Source organism: Sprattus sprattus (assembly GCF_963457725.1).
Source record: "Sprattus sprattus genome assembly, chromosome: 4".
Taxonomy (NCBI): Eukaryota; Metazoa; Chordata; class Actinopteri; order Clupeiformes; family Clupeidae; genus Sprattus; species Sprattus sprattus.
Window position 1 is genome coordinate 5,280,140 of NC_137923.1, and position 14,688 is coordinate 5,294,827.

Below are 14,688 nucleotides of genomic sequence, written 5' to 3' on the forward strand. Positions count from 1 at the left end.
ACCGTTTACACCGCCTAATCCCAAAATGGTCTAGGCTGACACGTATCCAAGGCAATGAGGAAAGGCCGCCAGTCAAAACACCTCTTTAAGCCCAAATCTAGGAGAAGTGATTTATATCAAAGATGAGAGTCAAGTGAAGGTTGATTTACTTTGGCTAGGTTTTTGCAGTGTGACCAGATGCTTGTAACAGTTCACTTTACCTTAGGACCAGGTAACAAAAAAAAAGTCTTTACTTAAAACAATCATGGACTTCTCAAAAATAGCAGACACTACCTCAGAGATAAAGTTACCTTAATAAACATCTGGCTTGAAGGTAAATAGAGAGATAGAATATCTATAGAAAGCAGATATTTAAATGTTCTATAATGTTAGAAAATCATGGACTTTTTTTTTAGATTCAAGTCGGCATGAGAAAACAAAGCAAACATGCCATGTACAAAGAAACCTGTGGGGTTATTTGTCATTTTTACTACTATATAAAAAAGTAAGAACGAAGAAAGAAGTCAACATTTTTTCTGCCAGCCTTTTTTCTACACCCCCAAAAGCCCCTCATGTTTTTTAAGGATTTTATGAACCATTTTTATTTTCTTTTGAAATGACAAATCAGCCCCCCAGCCCGCCACATACTGATTGAAATCTGCTCTGCAAGGTTTTCAGCCATGTGGAATAATAAAACTCCTTCCAAAAAGCCTAGCAACCTCTCCAAACCAGAATCAAACACAATCCCAAAGTGCACTGCTATGGCACTGAAGCAGGTCAACAAGGACTGTACTGAAAAGGTATATGGTTTCATTATTGCAGTAATATGTCACAGAAAACTAGCCTCTAACCAACACATTTGTCCTACAATGTTACCATCCACAAACTTCTTACATTTCCGTGACTTATTCATTCATGTCATTGAGTGATGAAAGTCATAACCACTATTATTCATTCATGTTGTGCATCTAACAGTGCATGTTTGGGTGGCGCTCCATTGAGCCTCACAGTAACGGGCTGATTCATAGCCTGGAGCTGTTGTTCTCTGGGCACACTGGGTGTAGGTGAGGGGCGTGCCGCTACTGTGAGCCAGCTCCCCATGCCTGGCTGAGGCTCCAGTCCCATCAGACAGCATGCCCGCGGGACACAAAGAAGCTGTAGACAGGGGTGGATGCAGTCACACCTTAATCCCAGGCATCTGCTGCCCGCTAGTAGGCTTGTTCCTGCACGTCTCTCCTGTCTCACCTCCTCTCTTCTCCGCCGCTGTTTCCGTACAGCTCCACTGAAAACCAGTGACGTTGTGTTGTGTTTTGTTGTGTGGGTCTCGGCTGAGAGGCTTGGCACAACCATGGGGCTTTTACTGGTGAACTGCCACAGTGCCAAACCCAGAACAAAGGTACTGAGGGGAAATTAAAGGTTGGTACTTTTCTGAAGCGTGTGCAGGCATGACGGCCCCTCCGTCTTTCAGCAGTGAGGGACTGTGAGTGAGATGGGAAAGCATGAGGTGCTAAGTGTGGTCAGTGAAAGCACGGACATATCTTTCTACACAGGTTAGTTTCATGGGTTCCATTTTTAATCCTTGAATCTATTTTTAAAGACAGGATGCCGACTCAAGGTCCAACTTTAGATTTAAAGTTTCTGGCAAATCTCTCTTGCCACGGGGGTTTCAAAGCTCAGCGTCCCTTTAAGAGAATTCAGATGTTAAGTCAAATTACACATCTGTTGAACAAATCACCTGACATGGAATCCCTTTGTGGTGTTTCTGTGAAGTATCTTGCTGTTGAAAGGCCGACTCCATCCAGAGAGAGAGTGACTTCCCTTAGAATTGCACTCAACCTTTCAGTGACCAATCTGACACCCTCCGTTCCTCTTTGAAAACACAGCCCTTAAATGTTTGACAGCAGTCTTCATCAATTCCCCATTAAGCCATTTCTCTCCTTTCTCTCCCCCCTCCCCCAGTGTGAATGTGGAGCCTGGCCGGCCTTCCCCTCACCCCGCCACTAACAGACCCCTGTCAGTGACCTCCCCCCCCCTCACACCACCACCTTTCTCGTTCCCCCAGGCGACGACCCCTCTCACACAGCGCCCTTTCATTCCGCTCGGAGGGGTCGTTTAGGTGCTGCGTCTGCGCGGCCCCCGCGTTCTTTTACGGCCCACCCTGGGGCCCTCCAGAGCCGTGCGGTTACAGCCAGCCTGCAGTCACTTCAGACTTCATTAACAGCCACGCTCACCGCAGCGCCCTGCATAGGGCTAATTACAACAACAAACAGGTCTGTCTGCGGAGAGAGACAGACAGAGAGAGAGACGGAGGACATGTAGGGAATTTCACCGCTCCAGGACCTTACTGTTCGGAGGTCAAAATAGCACAGAAAGGAAATGGAGAGCAGAATGACAGATGCTGTAGTAAGTGGTGGATGATTAAAGCTTTCAAACAATGGCCCTTGATTTGTTTTATTACATCTCCGCTGCTAATTCCATCATGGCTGCCAATAACGACAGAGTTGGCAGTTCATATAAGTAACTTTATAATGCCAACAGGAAATAGCGTTGTCCCTTCTTTCCTGTACTGTTAAAAATCAAAATATATCATGATAAAATATACTGAAAAATTATGGAAGCCTCACATTCTTGCAGGAAATCTTTGTTTGTTTGAGAAGCTTCACACATGGAGACAGAACATTTTGTCTTGCACAAAAAAGAAAGACCATTTAGAAACATCAAGGGTCTCTTTTTTTTCTAAATTAGGCATTTAAGCAAAGTCTTTATTCACAAGAGCCTTAGACAAAACAAAAAGGGGAAACTCCCCTCCCACATCCCTGGAGAAAAAAGAATCCTGATGGCAGTCTCTTACACTTTTCCCCACAGCCTTCCTCTTCTTCTCCAGCACCTCCGTTACCTTAAACCAGATGGATTGTTTCAGAAAACACAAATTAGAGAATGGAGAACTTTGTCTGGATGGGTGCAAGGGTAGAATAAAGGGTAGAAATACGGGTAAACTGCCTTAAACAACTGCTTTTCAATTGAATGGCGTAGCTCTTTTCCCCAACTGAAATCTGTTGTTCTGGTTGGAAAGCAATTGTCTGGACAGTTTCTTATTGGCCTTCTAGGAGGGGACAGTGGAATCATTTGACTTGTTGTGTTTGGGGTCGAGCCGAGGCTGGACGAAAGAGGGGATGACCTCTGGCTCTCTGTCTCACACAGGAAGTGCAGAGACACAAGGACACACATAGAGGCCACATGTCAGGGGTGCACGGGGAATTCCATGGGTCCACAAAGAGGAACTAAGTCCTCAAGGATTTATTTGCTGTCTTTCGGTATGAAAGAAACCTCAAACACACGAATGAACTGATTACTCAAAGAAGTGTTTGCAGAGGTTAAGCACAGCATTCAGCTTGGGTAGAGGCTTTTTGACAGTGACCTTTTTTGTTTGTCTGTTTTTCTAGATCCATCCGAGGAATTCGTCTTTAACTTTGCAATTGATCACAGACATTAGACATCATTGAACCCTAAAGCATCCTTATCAGTGCCTAAGGGTTAGCATCAGGACTAATCTCAGGATTAACCTCTGTCTCTACAGATGGACGAGGGATATGAACTTGACCTGACCTATGTGACAGAGCGCATCATTGCTGTGTCTTTCCCCCGAGCATGCTCAGAGGAGACCTACCTTCACAACCTAAAGGATGTAACACGCATGCTCAAGTCCAAACATGCTGACAACTACCTGGTGGGTTTCAGTTCCTAACTTTCTCCAAAACATCAAACACATTGCTGATAGGGAGCTTTAGGTTAATACATTTAAGTTACAGACTTTGTCATAGATAGCTCATCTGAGGGAAGTTTCCACTGTACTGAAACCAAGATTGCAAACAACAAATAAGTATCTTGAACAAATCTTCAGAGTTGTAACTGAGGGAAGTGATACACCTGACACAACAGTTGACAGATAAATGTCACATGATTTAGTCCCTGTCACAAGCCCTAAGGTCAGTAGCGCTGTTAAAGCTGTGGAGCAAAGTTTTTAGTAAATATAAATGCTTGATTGAATCCATTGTTTAAATAACTCTAGCTCCTTAGTTAGTCAGAGTTGAGCCAAGTTAGTTAACTCCTTAGTTAGGACGAAACAAAGTACACAGTATATCTCTAGTCACACTAAGGTATAATGGCAAGCTTAACAAGCATACAATACACAAATGTGTAGCAAGTATTGCTTCAAAACAAACAATCTCACTGTAAATCAACTAGTTTTTGTCTTCTCAAACTAATGTTTTAGCTCAATTGATTGCTTACATTAAATTTGAAATACAACATTTACATCACATCAAGTTCTGCTATGATTATCCAATACCACTTAATCCAAACCACAATACAGGGGTTATTTTGTGTTTTGTGATTGCCCAAATGAGTGAACCATAACTCCATAACTTCTTGTGACCTTCTAGCACTTGTGACTCTCAGCTAACATGCCAAATCCTTGTTTTGTCCTTAATCCAGGTCATTAACCTGTCAGAGAAGAGACATGACCTTTCAAAGATGAATCCTAAGGTACTGAAACACAATACTCTTTTGCAAAAATGACTTTGATCTTAATGTGAAAGAATAGTTTCAGTCAGTGTTTTGTCAGGATCTGGTTCATACACATGTAATTTGATTCAGTTGCTCACTGTTGGTTGCCTGATGATGCCCTCCCCAAAACTTAATTGTGGTCTGAAAAGCCTTGATGGGGATTCATTTAGGTTATGGGTGTTCCTTATGGGCAAGGACCAAAATTACATTAAAAGTGGTTGGTTAAACTGGTATAGCATAATGTTGTAGGTAAAAGGGCTCTTCTGAACTCACAATATATAATTTCTCTCAGAGTATGTTTTCACTCAACAGAAATGTCTTTAGCCCTCTTGAATAAAAAAGCTAGGTTGTGACATTATTGTTAACACAAAGGGTATAGCCATGTCTCAAAGCTTTCAGACTGACTTGATTATTAATGTTTTTTAAGATTCTAGATATCTGAACCAGAGCTGAGGTCATGCGATATAGGATGGCTGGATTCATTATGCAGAGTTCAAAACAGGAAATGCTTTATATCCAAAAATATAAAGTGCACTTTATATCCAACAACAGCCCATTTGATTAGTGTTTTAGCAAACGTAAAGGAATCAATATTAGTTTATACTACTCTGAGATCCAAAAGATGCTGATTTTTCCATCAGCAAGATATAGGCCAATAAATCTTTGGCAAAGCTCTGGCTTTGACTTGCTTTGAGCACGCATGATTGTGATAGTAAGTAAAGGCCGATACATGCTCAGTTTCAGACGCAACGTGTAAGCACGTAAGCGCAAGCAATTCACTGCCAGAACAATAGGCTTGCGTAAAACGGCTCAAGTCTAGAAAAAGGGGCCGACGCTCGCAAGACGTGAAAAGACGTGCAAGGGACGCGCAAGGGCCACTTGCGCTTGCGCCTCTGGCCATAAATCGGCCTTATCACTGTCCTGAGACGAGCTCTTGTGACATGACCCCTCTATGCTCATAGACACTGGACACAGGTTGGCCTGACCTGCACGCTCCCCCCCTGGATAAGATCTGCACCATCTGCAAGGCCATGGAGAGCTGGCTCAATGCTGACCCCCTGTATGTGGTGGTGATCCACTGTAGGGTAGGTCACTTCGGCACACTCCAGCATTGATGTTTCTCACCTGCTTTTCTGCCTCAAAACTGTAGTTTTATCATTGTTTACAATATTGACGTCCATTGTTTTCTTTTATTCTCTGTGACAAAATTCCTGAGATGTTTAGATAGGGGCTGATTGTGTTTTGTCATACCATGAGGTATAAGATGTGAGTGTAGGTATTTCAAAACTGAATTAGTTTTCAACTGCAGGGCAGGAGAGGTAAACAAGATTAATGCTAATCAAATGTACAGTGGTTGATTATCTCCCTTGCGCGCGGTCTCTCTCTCTCTCTCTCTCTCTCTCTCTTTCTCCTGCTTCCTCACAGGGAGAGAAGGGGAGAATTGGTGTGGTCATCTCATCCTTTGTGCATTTCACAGACATCTCAGCAAGGTAAAGGCTTCTCAATGCACCTACACTGACGTGCAGCATATTTTCATGACATCAATAATCTGTCATTTTGGCCTTTTCCACTGTTGTGGAGGAGGGTTAATGGCCAATACACGTTCATTGCAATGTTCTTAATCTTGTGTGATTAGATACCCATGGTACCACTGAAACAAGCGGACTGAAATCCCTTATTAACCCTAAAGTTTAATCTTACCATAATCCATAATATTAATTTCAGACAAATACAGTAAGCACAGTTTGAGACAGACAAAACACCTCACTAGTTTTGCAGTAAGGAATTGGAAAAGTCAAGAAACTCAAGTGCTCAAGTGTCTCCTTGCCAACAGTCTGGTTTCATAAGAGTACTTGCTAAATGTAACCTGTGTGCTACAAAAAAACTATGAAGAGAAACTACATGGAGCCTGCTGTTGTAAATCACAATGCTGCGTATCCCAGACAAACCAAGCAGCACATAAAACAACATAGCCATAAAAGAGGCCAGGTGAAAGCTCCTGACTCATGGAGGAGGTGGTGCGGGATAGATTATTAATGGTGGAGCTGACCTTTAATGACAAAGGCACCGCTCCCACGCCACACTCTGATAAGTCTCCCAGGCACAGTCTCTCTCTCACTCTCGCTCTCCCTCTCTTTCTCTATCTATCTCTCTCTCTTTTAAACACATTCACACAACCCCCCCCCCACACACACTCACACACACAGGCATATGTTTACAACAAGCCAGAGCCCCTTGTAGTCAAAATGCTGACTTTGTTATAGTCATCTTGTGGGACAATATTTATGATCCTGGAAGGGGGTTGACACTGGGGCAAATGTGTCTTATCTTGTGTGAATATACTGATCTTTTCCGTATACATAGCCTGGTGTGTTTTGAGTGTGCTTAGGCAAAGGCAGAAAATAGCAGCCCTCCTCCCACTGATGCACACACACACACACACACACACACACACACAATCACACACACACAAACACAGAGGGATTATTGAGAGGGCCGCAGGAAGGGTCAGAGGCACAGAGAAGGACAGAAGCATGGGCCTGTTGGTTTAGTGCCTGGTGAAATATGTGTGTGTGTGTGTGTGTGCGTGTGTGTGTGTGTGTGTGTGTGAGTGTGTGTGTGTGTGTGTGTGTTTGGCATGTGTGCCTGTGTGTGAGTGTGTGTGTGTGTGTGTGTGTGTGTGTGTGTGTGTGTGAGTGTGAGTGTGTGTGCCTGTGTGCCTGTGTGTGTGTGTGTGTGTGTTCGGCGTGTGTGCCTGTGTGTGAGTGTGTGTGTGTGTGTGTGTGTTCGGCGTGTGTGCCTGTGTGTAAGTGTGTGTGTGTGTGTGTGTGTGTGTGTGTGTGTGTGTGTGTGTTAGGCGTGTGTGCCTGTGTGTGAGTGTGTGTGTGTGTGTGTGTGTGTGTGTGTGTGTGTGTGTGTGTGTATCTCGGCTCCCACCCCTGCTGTGTTTACTTTAGAGGGGCATTGTCTCCCTCTTTGCTGGAATCCCTTGTCTCTCTCTGGTTACTTTCTCTCTTTTGCACTCTTGTCCTGTTCTTCGTCCTTTGTGTGAAGGGGTGTTTATGTGTGTGTGTGTGTGTGTGTGTGTGTGTGTGTGTGTGTGTGTGTGTGTGTGTGTGTGTATGTGTCTGAGAGAGAAAGAGAGAGACAGAGAGATGTATACATATATCTAACACCAGGTGGCTCTACCCTGTTGAGAGATTATAACTCGACTGGTAATACAAACAAATGGGTTTCAAAGAGGTTTCAAACACGCCACTCATCCCTTCAGTCCCTTGGTCAATATTTGCCAATCAGGCTGCCCAACACTTCTCATTCTCATTCGTTCATCTGCCTGACTGTGAAGCTAAGGGCTCTCCTCTGGCTGACCTTCTCCTCCTCTCCTCTCCTCCCCCCCCCCCCCCAGTGCGGATCAGGCCCTGGACCGCTTCGCCATGAGGAAGTTTTACGATGACAAGGTCTCTGCGCTAATGACGCCCTCCCAGAAAAGGTGAGCTGTGGTGTCTGACCAGTTAACCTTTAGAAGACAAAAAAAAAACGTGAAAGGCTGGCCTAGTCTGCTAGTGATATTGGGATAAGCGCCATTGTTACATTCCCACAACACATTTTAAATATGGTATTGCATTAAGACTATAGATTATAGGGAGAGGATATCATTTCTGCTCAGTGTGTAAGTGTCCAACAACTGATGACTTTTGAATCAGCAACAGTAGCAATAAATGAAACAACTCCAAGCCTTGCAGAACCACTGGTGCTTTCACATCAGATTAATGGCACCTCAGCACTATGCCTAGTGTGGGATATCTGCTCCAGTGTGAATCATAGTAGGCCTGTGTGATGCACCCTAAAACTATTCCCATTGTTGTTGATTGTAAGACAGTGTTATCCCTGGGCTGGGCACTGGTGACCTGTTGTAACTTTATCTCGGTATGACTTTGCCGTGACTCATCTATGGTTCCATTCTTAATGCCGACTTCTCACAAGTGATTAGAAAACAGCAGCTCTCCGGAGAACTTCCATTTCCTCCTATCATGTATCTGATGTTGTGGTAGCCATTTTTCAACCTCAAAGGGCTGTCACTGATACTGAAGTACACCGTGTGACCCTGTTCCTCTCCCCCCCCCGAGTTGTCTTGTGATCGCGTGTGATCGGGGATGACTGTGCTGTTGACACGTTACTTCCTGTTCGCTCCTCAGATATGTGTGGATCCTGAACAGCCTCCTGAACGGTTCCATGAAGATCAACGCCTCACCTCTCTTCCTGCACTGGGTCATCCTCCATGGGATCCCCAATTTCGACAGTGTTGGAGGTACACACACACACACACACACACACACACACACACACCCGCCTGAAATTCAGTATTCCCTAACATGATTCTAAACAAATCATTGCATGTGAAGACGGAAGGCTTTCAACAAAATTGGCAGTATAAAAAGGGAGTGGCATTATCTTAAGTAAAAGCTACTTGTGACAAATTGCAGTAATTTAAGATGTAGGCACTCCATCACACGCTACTTCCCTCTCTGAGAAAACATTACCTAAGCAGCACTGACATGGTCTGTACACAGCGTCTGAAAAGGCCTCAGATCAAGTTTCTGAGTAATTGCCATGCAAAAGTATCAGGTACAAAGCTATAAAACTGAACAGACTTCCTTCCATATTTTGATATTTAATATACACCGTAGTAGCAAAACAACAGTGGATAGCGTATGCCTTACAGTAATAAAGATAGCATACACATAAACAAGACTGAAAGACATTAAACAACTCCAGAACAAAGACACAGGGAAAAGCAATTGTGGTTGTGACAGCATTTACCATTTGCTATTCAGTACCACAATAGCCACAAAGGCTTCAATTATACTCCAGAGGAACATGTGTTCTAGCAGAAATACTGTCTTTACTCTCCACTGCTTGAATTGAGAATTGAATTGAAAGTCTTTATTGTCATTGTATAGCTTTGCATAACCACAGAGTCTGTATTCATGAACGAATGTTTGCTAATGTGGAGGGCTAAGGGTGATCTGTGTCCTATCCAGCTCCTCAGCTAGCTGTGCAGTTATGTTCTGTGGCTGATTCATGTGCTAAGTGGCCGCAGTTGTAATGCTAATGACCATAGGTCTGCTGCCCCATTTGTTTTAAAGGCTGTTCTAGTCTTAAAGCTGTTCTCATGTAGTCACACTCAAGATGCTTACAAGTTCCTTTGGGATGTTTTCTTTTCTTCTCAATTGATCCTGACAGCCTGTCGTCCATACCTGAAGGTTTACCAGGGAATGCAAGCTGTCTATTCCTCTGGAGTGTAGTAAGTCCTTTCCACCTTTGTGAATGAAGGCCTAAATTGGTGTGCAAGTGTGTTAAGTTAAGCTGTAACACCCTGTCTCTCATTGGCCACCCCTTGTGTCATGTGAGTGGACCCCTGAGTCTGATTGGTTGCCTTCATGTGGAAATGGGTGGGGGTTGTGTTTGGGCGTCATGTATTAACTCTTTGGCTCTTCCTCTGATACAGTATCATTGGACCAGGCCACAGGAACAGGCTATGTGTCGCCATGGAGCCGGCTCAGCTGCTGAAGGGAGACATCATGGTGAACACAACAACTCTCTTTTTCTTCTCTTCTGTTCTCTTATGTTTATTTTTTTTTATTTGATTACCTGTTGTATTCTTTTTTGCATTGCAAACTGAATTGTTTTTGAAGCACGTAAGAGATAAACAATGCAGAGTTGATCCACAAGTCTCTCCATTTAAGATTATGATTTCATTACCCTCCATTTCAATTTAGCATCTGTTTAAACATCATTGCTGCCATATCTTTGTAGCTATGAGTTTTTAAGAAATTTGATGTTTTATTTAGTGTATGTCTTGGAGGAGAAGATTTTGTAGTTCAACATACTTTCTGCTGGTGTAAACAGAACCTGTGTGTTCTCTCTCCTCTCCACACCTGCAGATCAAATGCTATCATAAGAGTGGCTCCTCCAAAAGGGACATCATCTTCAGGATGCAGTTCCACACGGGAGCAGTGCAGGGCTACAATCTCATGTTTGAGAAAGAGGATATGGAGAGTGCCAACAAAGGTAGGCGGAAAAATCCACTGAACTCAGATCAGTGATAAGCAGGAGAAAATGAAACTCATGTCCCATAGCCTTCTTAAAGTAACAGTATGCAACAATTATACTTCATGATTAGGGTTAAGATAAGCAGTTTTACCTTAAAAAAAAGCAGCTTGAAAAAATTTTGGGGCGCTACAATGACTTTTAATGTGGAGAATCGCCTCCGTGCCATTGCCATACCAGGGTCCATAGGCATATAACCGCTAAATGTAAGATTGCCTGACGTCTGCATTTTATATTGGCCAAGTGAAGAGTTTGATCACAGCAACACATACTGTTTTCCTCTCATGTTTGCTATGTTGAGCAGCGAATACTGAAGAATATATTTTTTTTCCTGGCCAGTGTCACCTCTGTCGTAACTCACAAGTGAGAACTTCAGCCAGATGCTCCAGTCACTCGCAAACAGTATTACTCTACCATCCATCTCTCCAGGCCACACTGAAATTCCTCTGTGTTGACATTCCAGATCCCCGATTTCCGGATTATGGAAAAGTGGAGTTAGTGTTTTCCGAGGGCCCGGAGAAGATCCAAGGTATTCCCCCTGTTTCCTCCCCCTGTCGTTCAGTGCACATAATTAAGATCCATGATGTTTTCTACTGGTTCACTTTGGGAGCATTATTCAAAGTAGTGCATTTAATACTGACAGTGGGCACGTGGTCCTTTCACCAGCATGTCATTCTTACATACACAGTTTCCCCTCACTTCATTTTTATTACTCTCTCTGTCTGTTTCTCTTAGTCTCTCTCACTCACCTCTCTTCTGTGAACGCTGAAAACTGAAACACACACACACACCCACCCACACACACACTCCTGCTGAGCTGGGGTAAAGTTGAGGATGTGGAATGTCTTAGAAGGGAAATGTGTGAAGTGAGTTCTGACAGGGACGTAAAAAAGCACAGCAGGCTCCGTCTCCCATGCCCATGGGAATGTGCGTGTGTGTGTCTCTCTGTGTGTGTGTGTGTGTGTGTGTGTGTGTGTGTGTGTGTGACTGTGTGTGTGTGTGTGTGACTGTGTGTGTGTGTGTGTGTGTGTGTGTGTGTGTGTGTGTGTGTGTGTGTGACTGTGTGTGTGTGTGTGTGTGACTGTGTGTGTGTGTGTGTGTGTGTGTGACTGTGTGTGTGTGACTGTGTGTGTGACTGTGTGTGTGTGACTGTGTGTATGTGTGTGTGTGTGTGTGTGTGTGTGTGTGTGTGTGTGTGTGTGTGTGTGTGTGTGTGTGACTGTGTGTGTGTGTGTGTGTATTTCTGATCTCTGTGTGCACAGTCATGCTGTTTCCTACTGAGGTCTAGAGGCAGTAGGGCTCCTCCAGTCCCTCTCAGTAATCTGCAGATGTGTGTGTGGTGAGGTGTGTGTGTGTGTGTGTGTGTGTATGTGTGTGTGTGTGTGTGTGTGTGGTGCGTGTGGAAGCCTGCTGGTCCTGGAGGAGACTCAAGAGTGTTGTGGTTCTTGTTGTCTCAGGTGCTGAGCGCTGGCAAAACGGGCCAGATGTGACCGTGGACTACAGCTTGACCGACCCGCTGACCCGATGGGACTCCTACCAGAACATCTGCAACGGTGAAGGTAGGGCTAGCCGTCAGTCTCCACATGCACACAAGCAGCAATGCCCAGGATATATACAGTACATACATTAACATAAACACATTTACATACATTTACATGCATTCATTTAGTTAATCAGAGTGTATCCTTGGTTAATGAATGCAAAGTGATGGTGTTGTTAGCACCCTGCTCTACTAGTTGTGCACCAGAGTCACATGTAGAGCCAGCTGCCTTTTAGTCAATATCTGATTTAAGTGGATGAGATCGTAGCACAGTGCCTGTGCAGAAGCATTGTCGTAGCATTTACATGGCTAAGAAAAACCTCCAGGGGAATGTCATTAGCTCATGACTGTGTTTACGGGAGCTTAGCGCCGGATCACTCTTGAGGTTTTTTTGGCAGGGTTTAGGATGTTTAACGGCGTTCTTCCTTGGACTCGGCCGCAATGCTGAGCGAGCGCTTTCGCTGACACACACGATAAATCTCCTGCCTGCCTCGGCTCCGCGCGATTGTGTTGGGAGTGTGGTGCTTCCTGTGAACACAGAAGCCCACCACCGCCACCACCATCACCACCACCACCACCACCTCTCCCAACAGCTTAGCCTGATGACATTAGCACACGTCCACAGTGAGGCATGAGTGGCAACGGGCCTGCGGGGACGAGTAACCCCGGGCTCAGGGGTTAGTGTAATGACTGGATGTCTATTTGGTACTCCAGCAGATGTAGGTCAGAGAAGAGACCACCCCAGCCCCCCCCCCCCCCCCCCTCTATGAAAACTCAAAATACCAGAGTTCCCACTGGTAATATTTACAGTACTGCCTGGTCAGTGTGCATCCTGCGGTGCCTTCAGAGAGCTGTCTTCAGTGCAGGGTTTTGTAAGATGGTTTTTGCATGGCTGTGCATCCTTTTAAAGAGTCAGGCAGGAATGAGGTGTTTGGCAGGGGCTGGAGACACTGGAGCCAGATATTATGGATTGGTTTGAATCCGGCCAAGAAAGTCTTTACGGCTGCTGCAGAGTATAATAAATTGCACAGAAATGAATTTAAAAACACTTAACAATGTGTGAACAGCAGTCTTGTAAAGGTATACAATAACTGTAATGAATGTTTATATTAATCATGGACAGAAACAGAAGTAATCACTGCCTTTATTCAGTGTGTATCAAAAAGGCCTCACAGAAGCAAACAATTCATAATTGTTCTTAAAACACACACGCTGACACACGTTTGGAAACATTGTTCACTTATGCCTCCGTGATTCTGTTTTGACACATCTGATACTGCAGTTCTCTGGGTGTCCACCGGGGGCAGTGCATACTGTACTGAGAGTGGCCTGGTGTCTTGTCTGTGCTCCCTTGATGGCTGGCTGGGGCTTTTGGGATGGGCGCTGTAGTACAGGCCTCCGGAAGCCTGCCAGCCCACAGGTCAAAGACTGCTGGGTTCCCCAGGGATGTTGTTGTGTTGTTCTATCAAAACTGGGTGGTGTTCCACTGCTGATTCACACACACACACACACACACACACACACACACACACACACACACACACACACACACACACACACACACACACACACGCACGCACGCACGCACGCACGCACGCACGCACGCACGCACGCACGCACGCACGCACGCACGCACACACGCACACACGCACACACACACACACACACACACACACACACACACACACAAACCCTCCCAGCAGCCAAACAGTAACTGCCAAGGGCGTCCTACTCTAACTGCGGTCGCTGCTGAGCCAAATCTGCCTTGTCTCCCCTGGAATTCACAACCCATCTGAAAATAGAAAAATCCAGAAGCTTCAAAACACAGCCTCTCCCTATCCCCAAAGCATTTTTTATTTGTTTTCTTCAGTTGGGACATTTTCTAATGAAAACAAATGACTTACTCTTTGCTTCAAAACAGGGCTGCTTTAAAAGTCCTATCATTAAAAAAAGCGGTTGGTTGCCTTGCCTTGATGTGATCTTTTTTTTTTTTTTATGGTTGTTGATGTGGAATATTTTTAGTGTTGGGAAGGAGGCCTTGGCGTATACGATGGCTGCATTTTTCACAAGTAAACACTAACAGTGGGAAGTTTGAGCAGCGGCCTGGCTGGAATTCAGCATCTTTCTACAATTGCATGAGACAAGCTCTCCTTCTCCCCCCCCAGCTGTCAGTCACAGGAGTGAGCGACTGTCTGATCTTTAACGGAGCCTCACATTCCTGTGAGTGTGGAGAGGCATCCCCACTCTCATATCTGATTACACTATAGGTTAGTGCTGCAAGGGCTTTCAGAGAGGTAATTATAGACCCCCATCTGTATACACCTAACCAGCACATGGTTATCGCTGATATAGCTACATTCAGAACAGTGAATGAATAAATGGATGGATGGCTCGATGGATAGACGGATGAAGGGATGAATGAATGAAAAGTCCTCTTTGTGTTTTTCGTTCTTTTATGTCTGATGCCACACTGTAAGCTTCACTGTATTTGA

The 14,688-nt window shown here is 44.6% G+C and overlaps 1 protein-coding gene across 1 annotated transcript in view; it reads left to right on the plus strand.

Annotated features, from left to right (window-relative positions):
- tns3 (tensin 3) overlaps positions 1 to 14,688 on the plus strand; it is a 39,985-nt gene that overhangs the window by 3,286 nt on the left and 22,011 nt on the right. Inside the window, exons 2-12 of the mRNA XM_080837931.1 lie at positions 3,557 to 3,706; positions 4,474 to 4,524; positions 5,508 to 5,630; positions 5,971 to 6,035; positions 7,952 to 8,035; positions 8,742 to 8,854; positions 9,790 to 9,850; positions 10,055 to 10,130; positions 10,491 to 10,617; positions 11,120 to 11,185; positions 12,114 to 12,215. Coding sequence (XP_080694057.1) covers positions 3,557 to 3,706; positions 4,474 to 4,524; positions 5,508 to 5,630; positions 5,971 to 6,035; positions 7,952 to 8,035; positions 8,742 to 8,854; positions 9,790 to 9,850; positions 10,055 to 10,130; positions 10,491 to 10,617; positions 11,120 to 11,185; positions 12,114 to 12,215 — 1,018 coding nt within the window. The remainder of the gene's footprint in view (positions 1 to 3,556; positions 3,707 to 4,473; positions 4,525 to 5,507; positions 5,631 to 5,970; positions 6,036 to 7,951; positions 8,036 to 8,741; positions 8,855 to 9,789; positions 9,851 to 10,054; positions 10,131 to 10,490; positions 10,618 to 11,119; positions 11,186 to 12,113; positions 12,216 to 14,688) is intronic.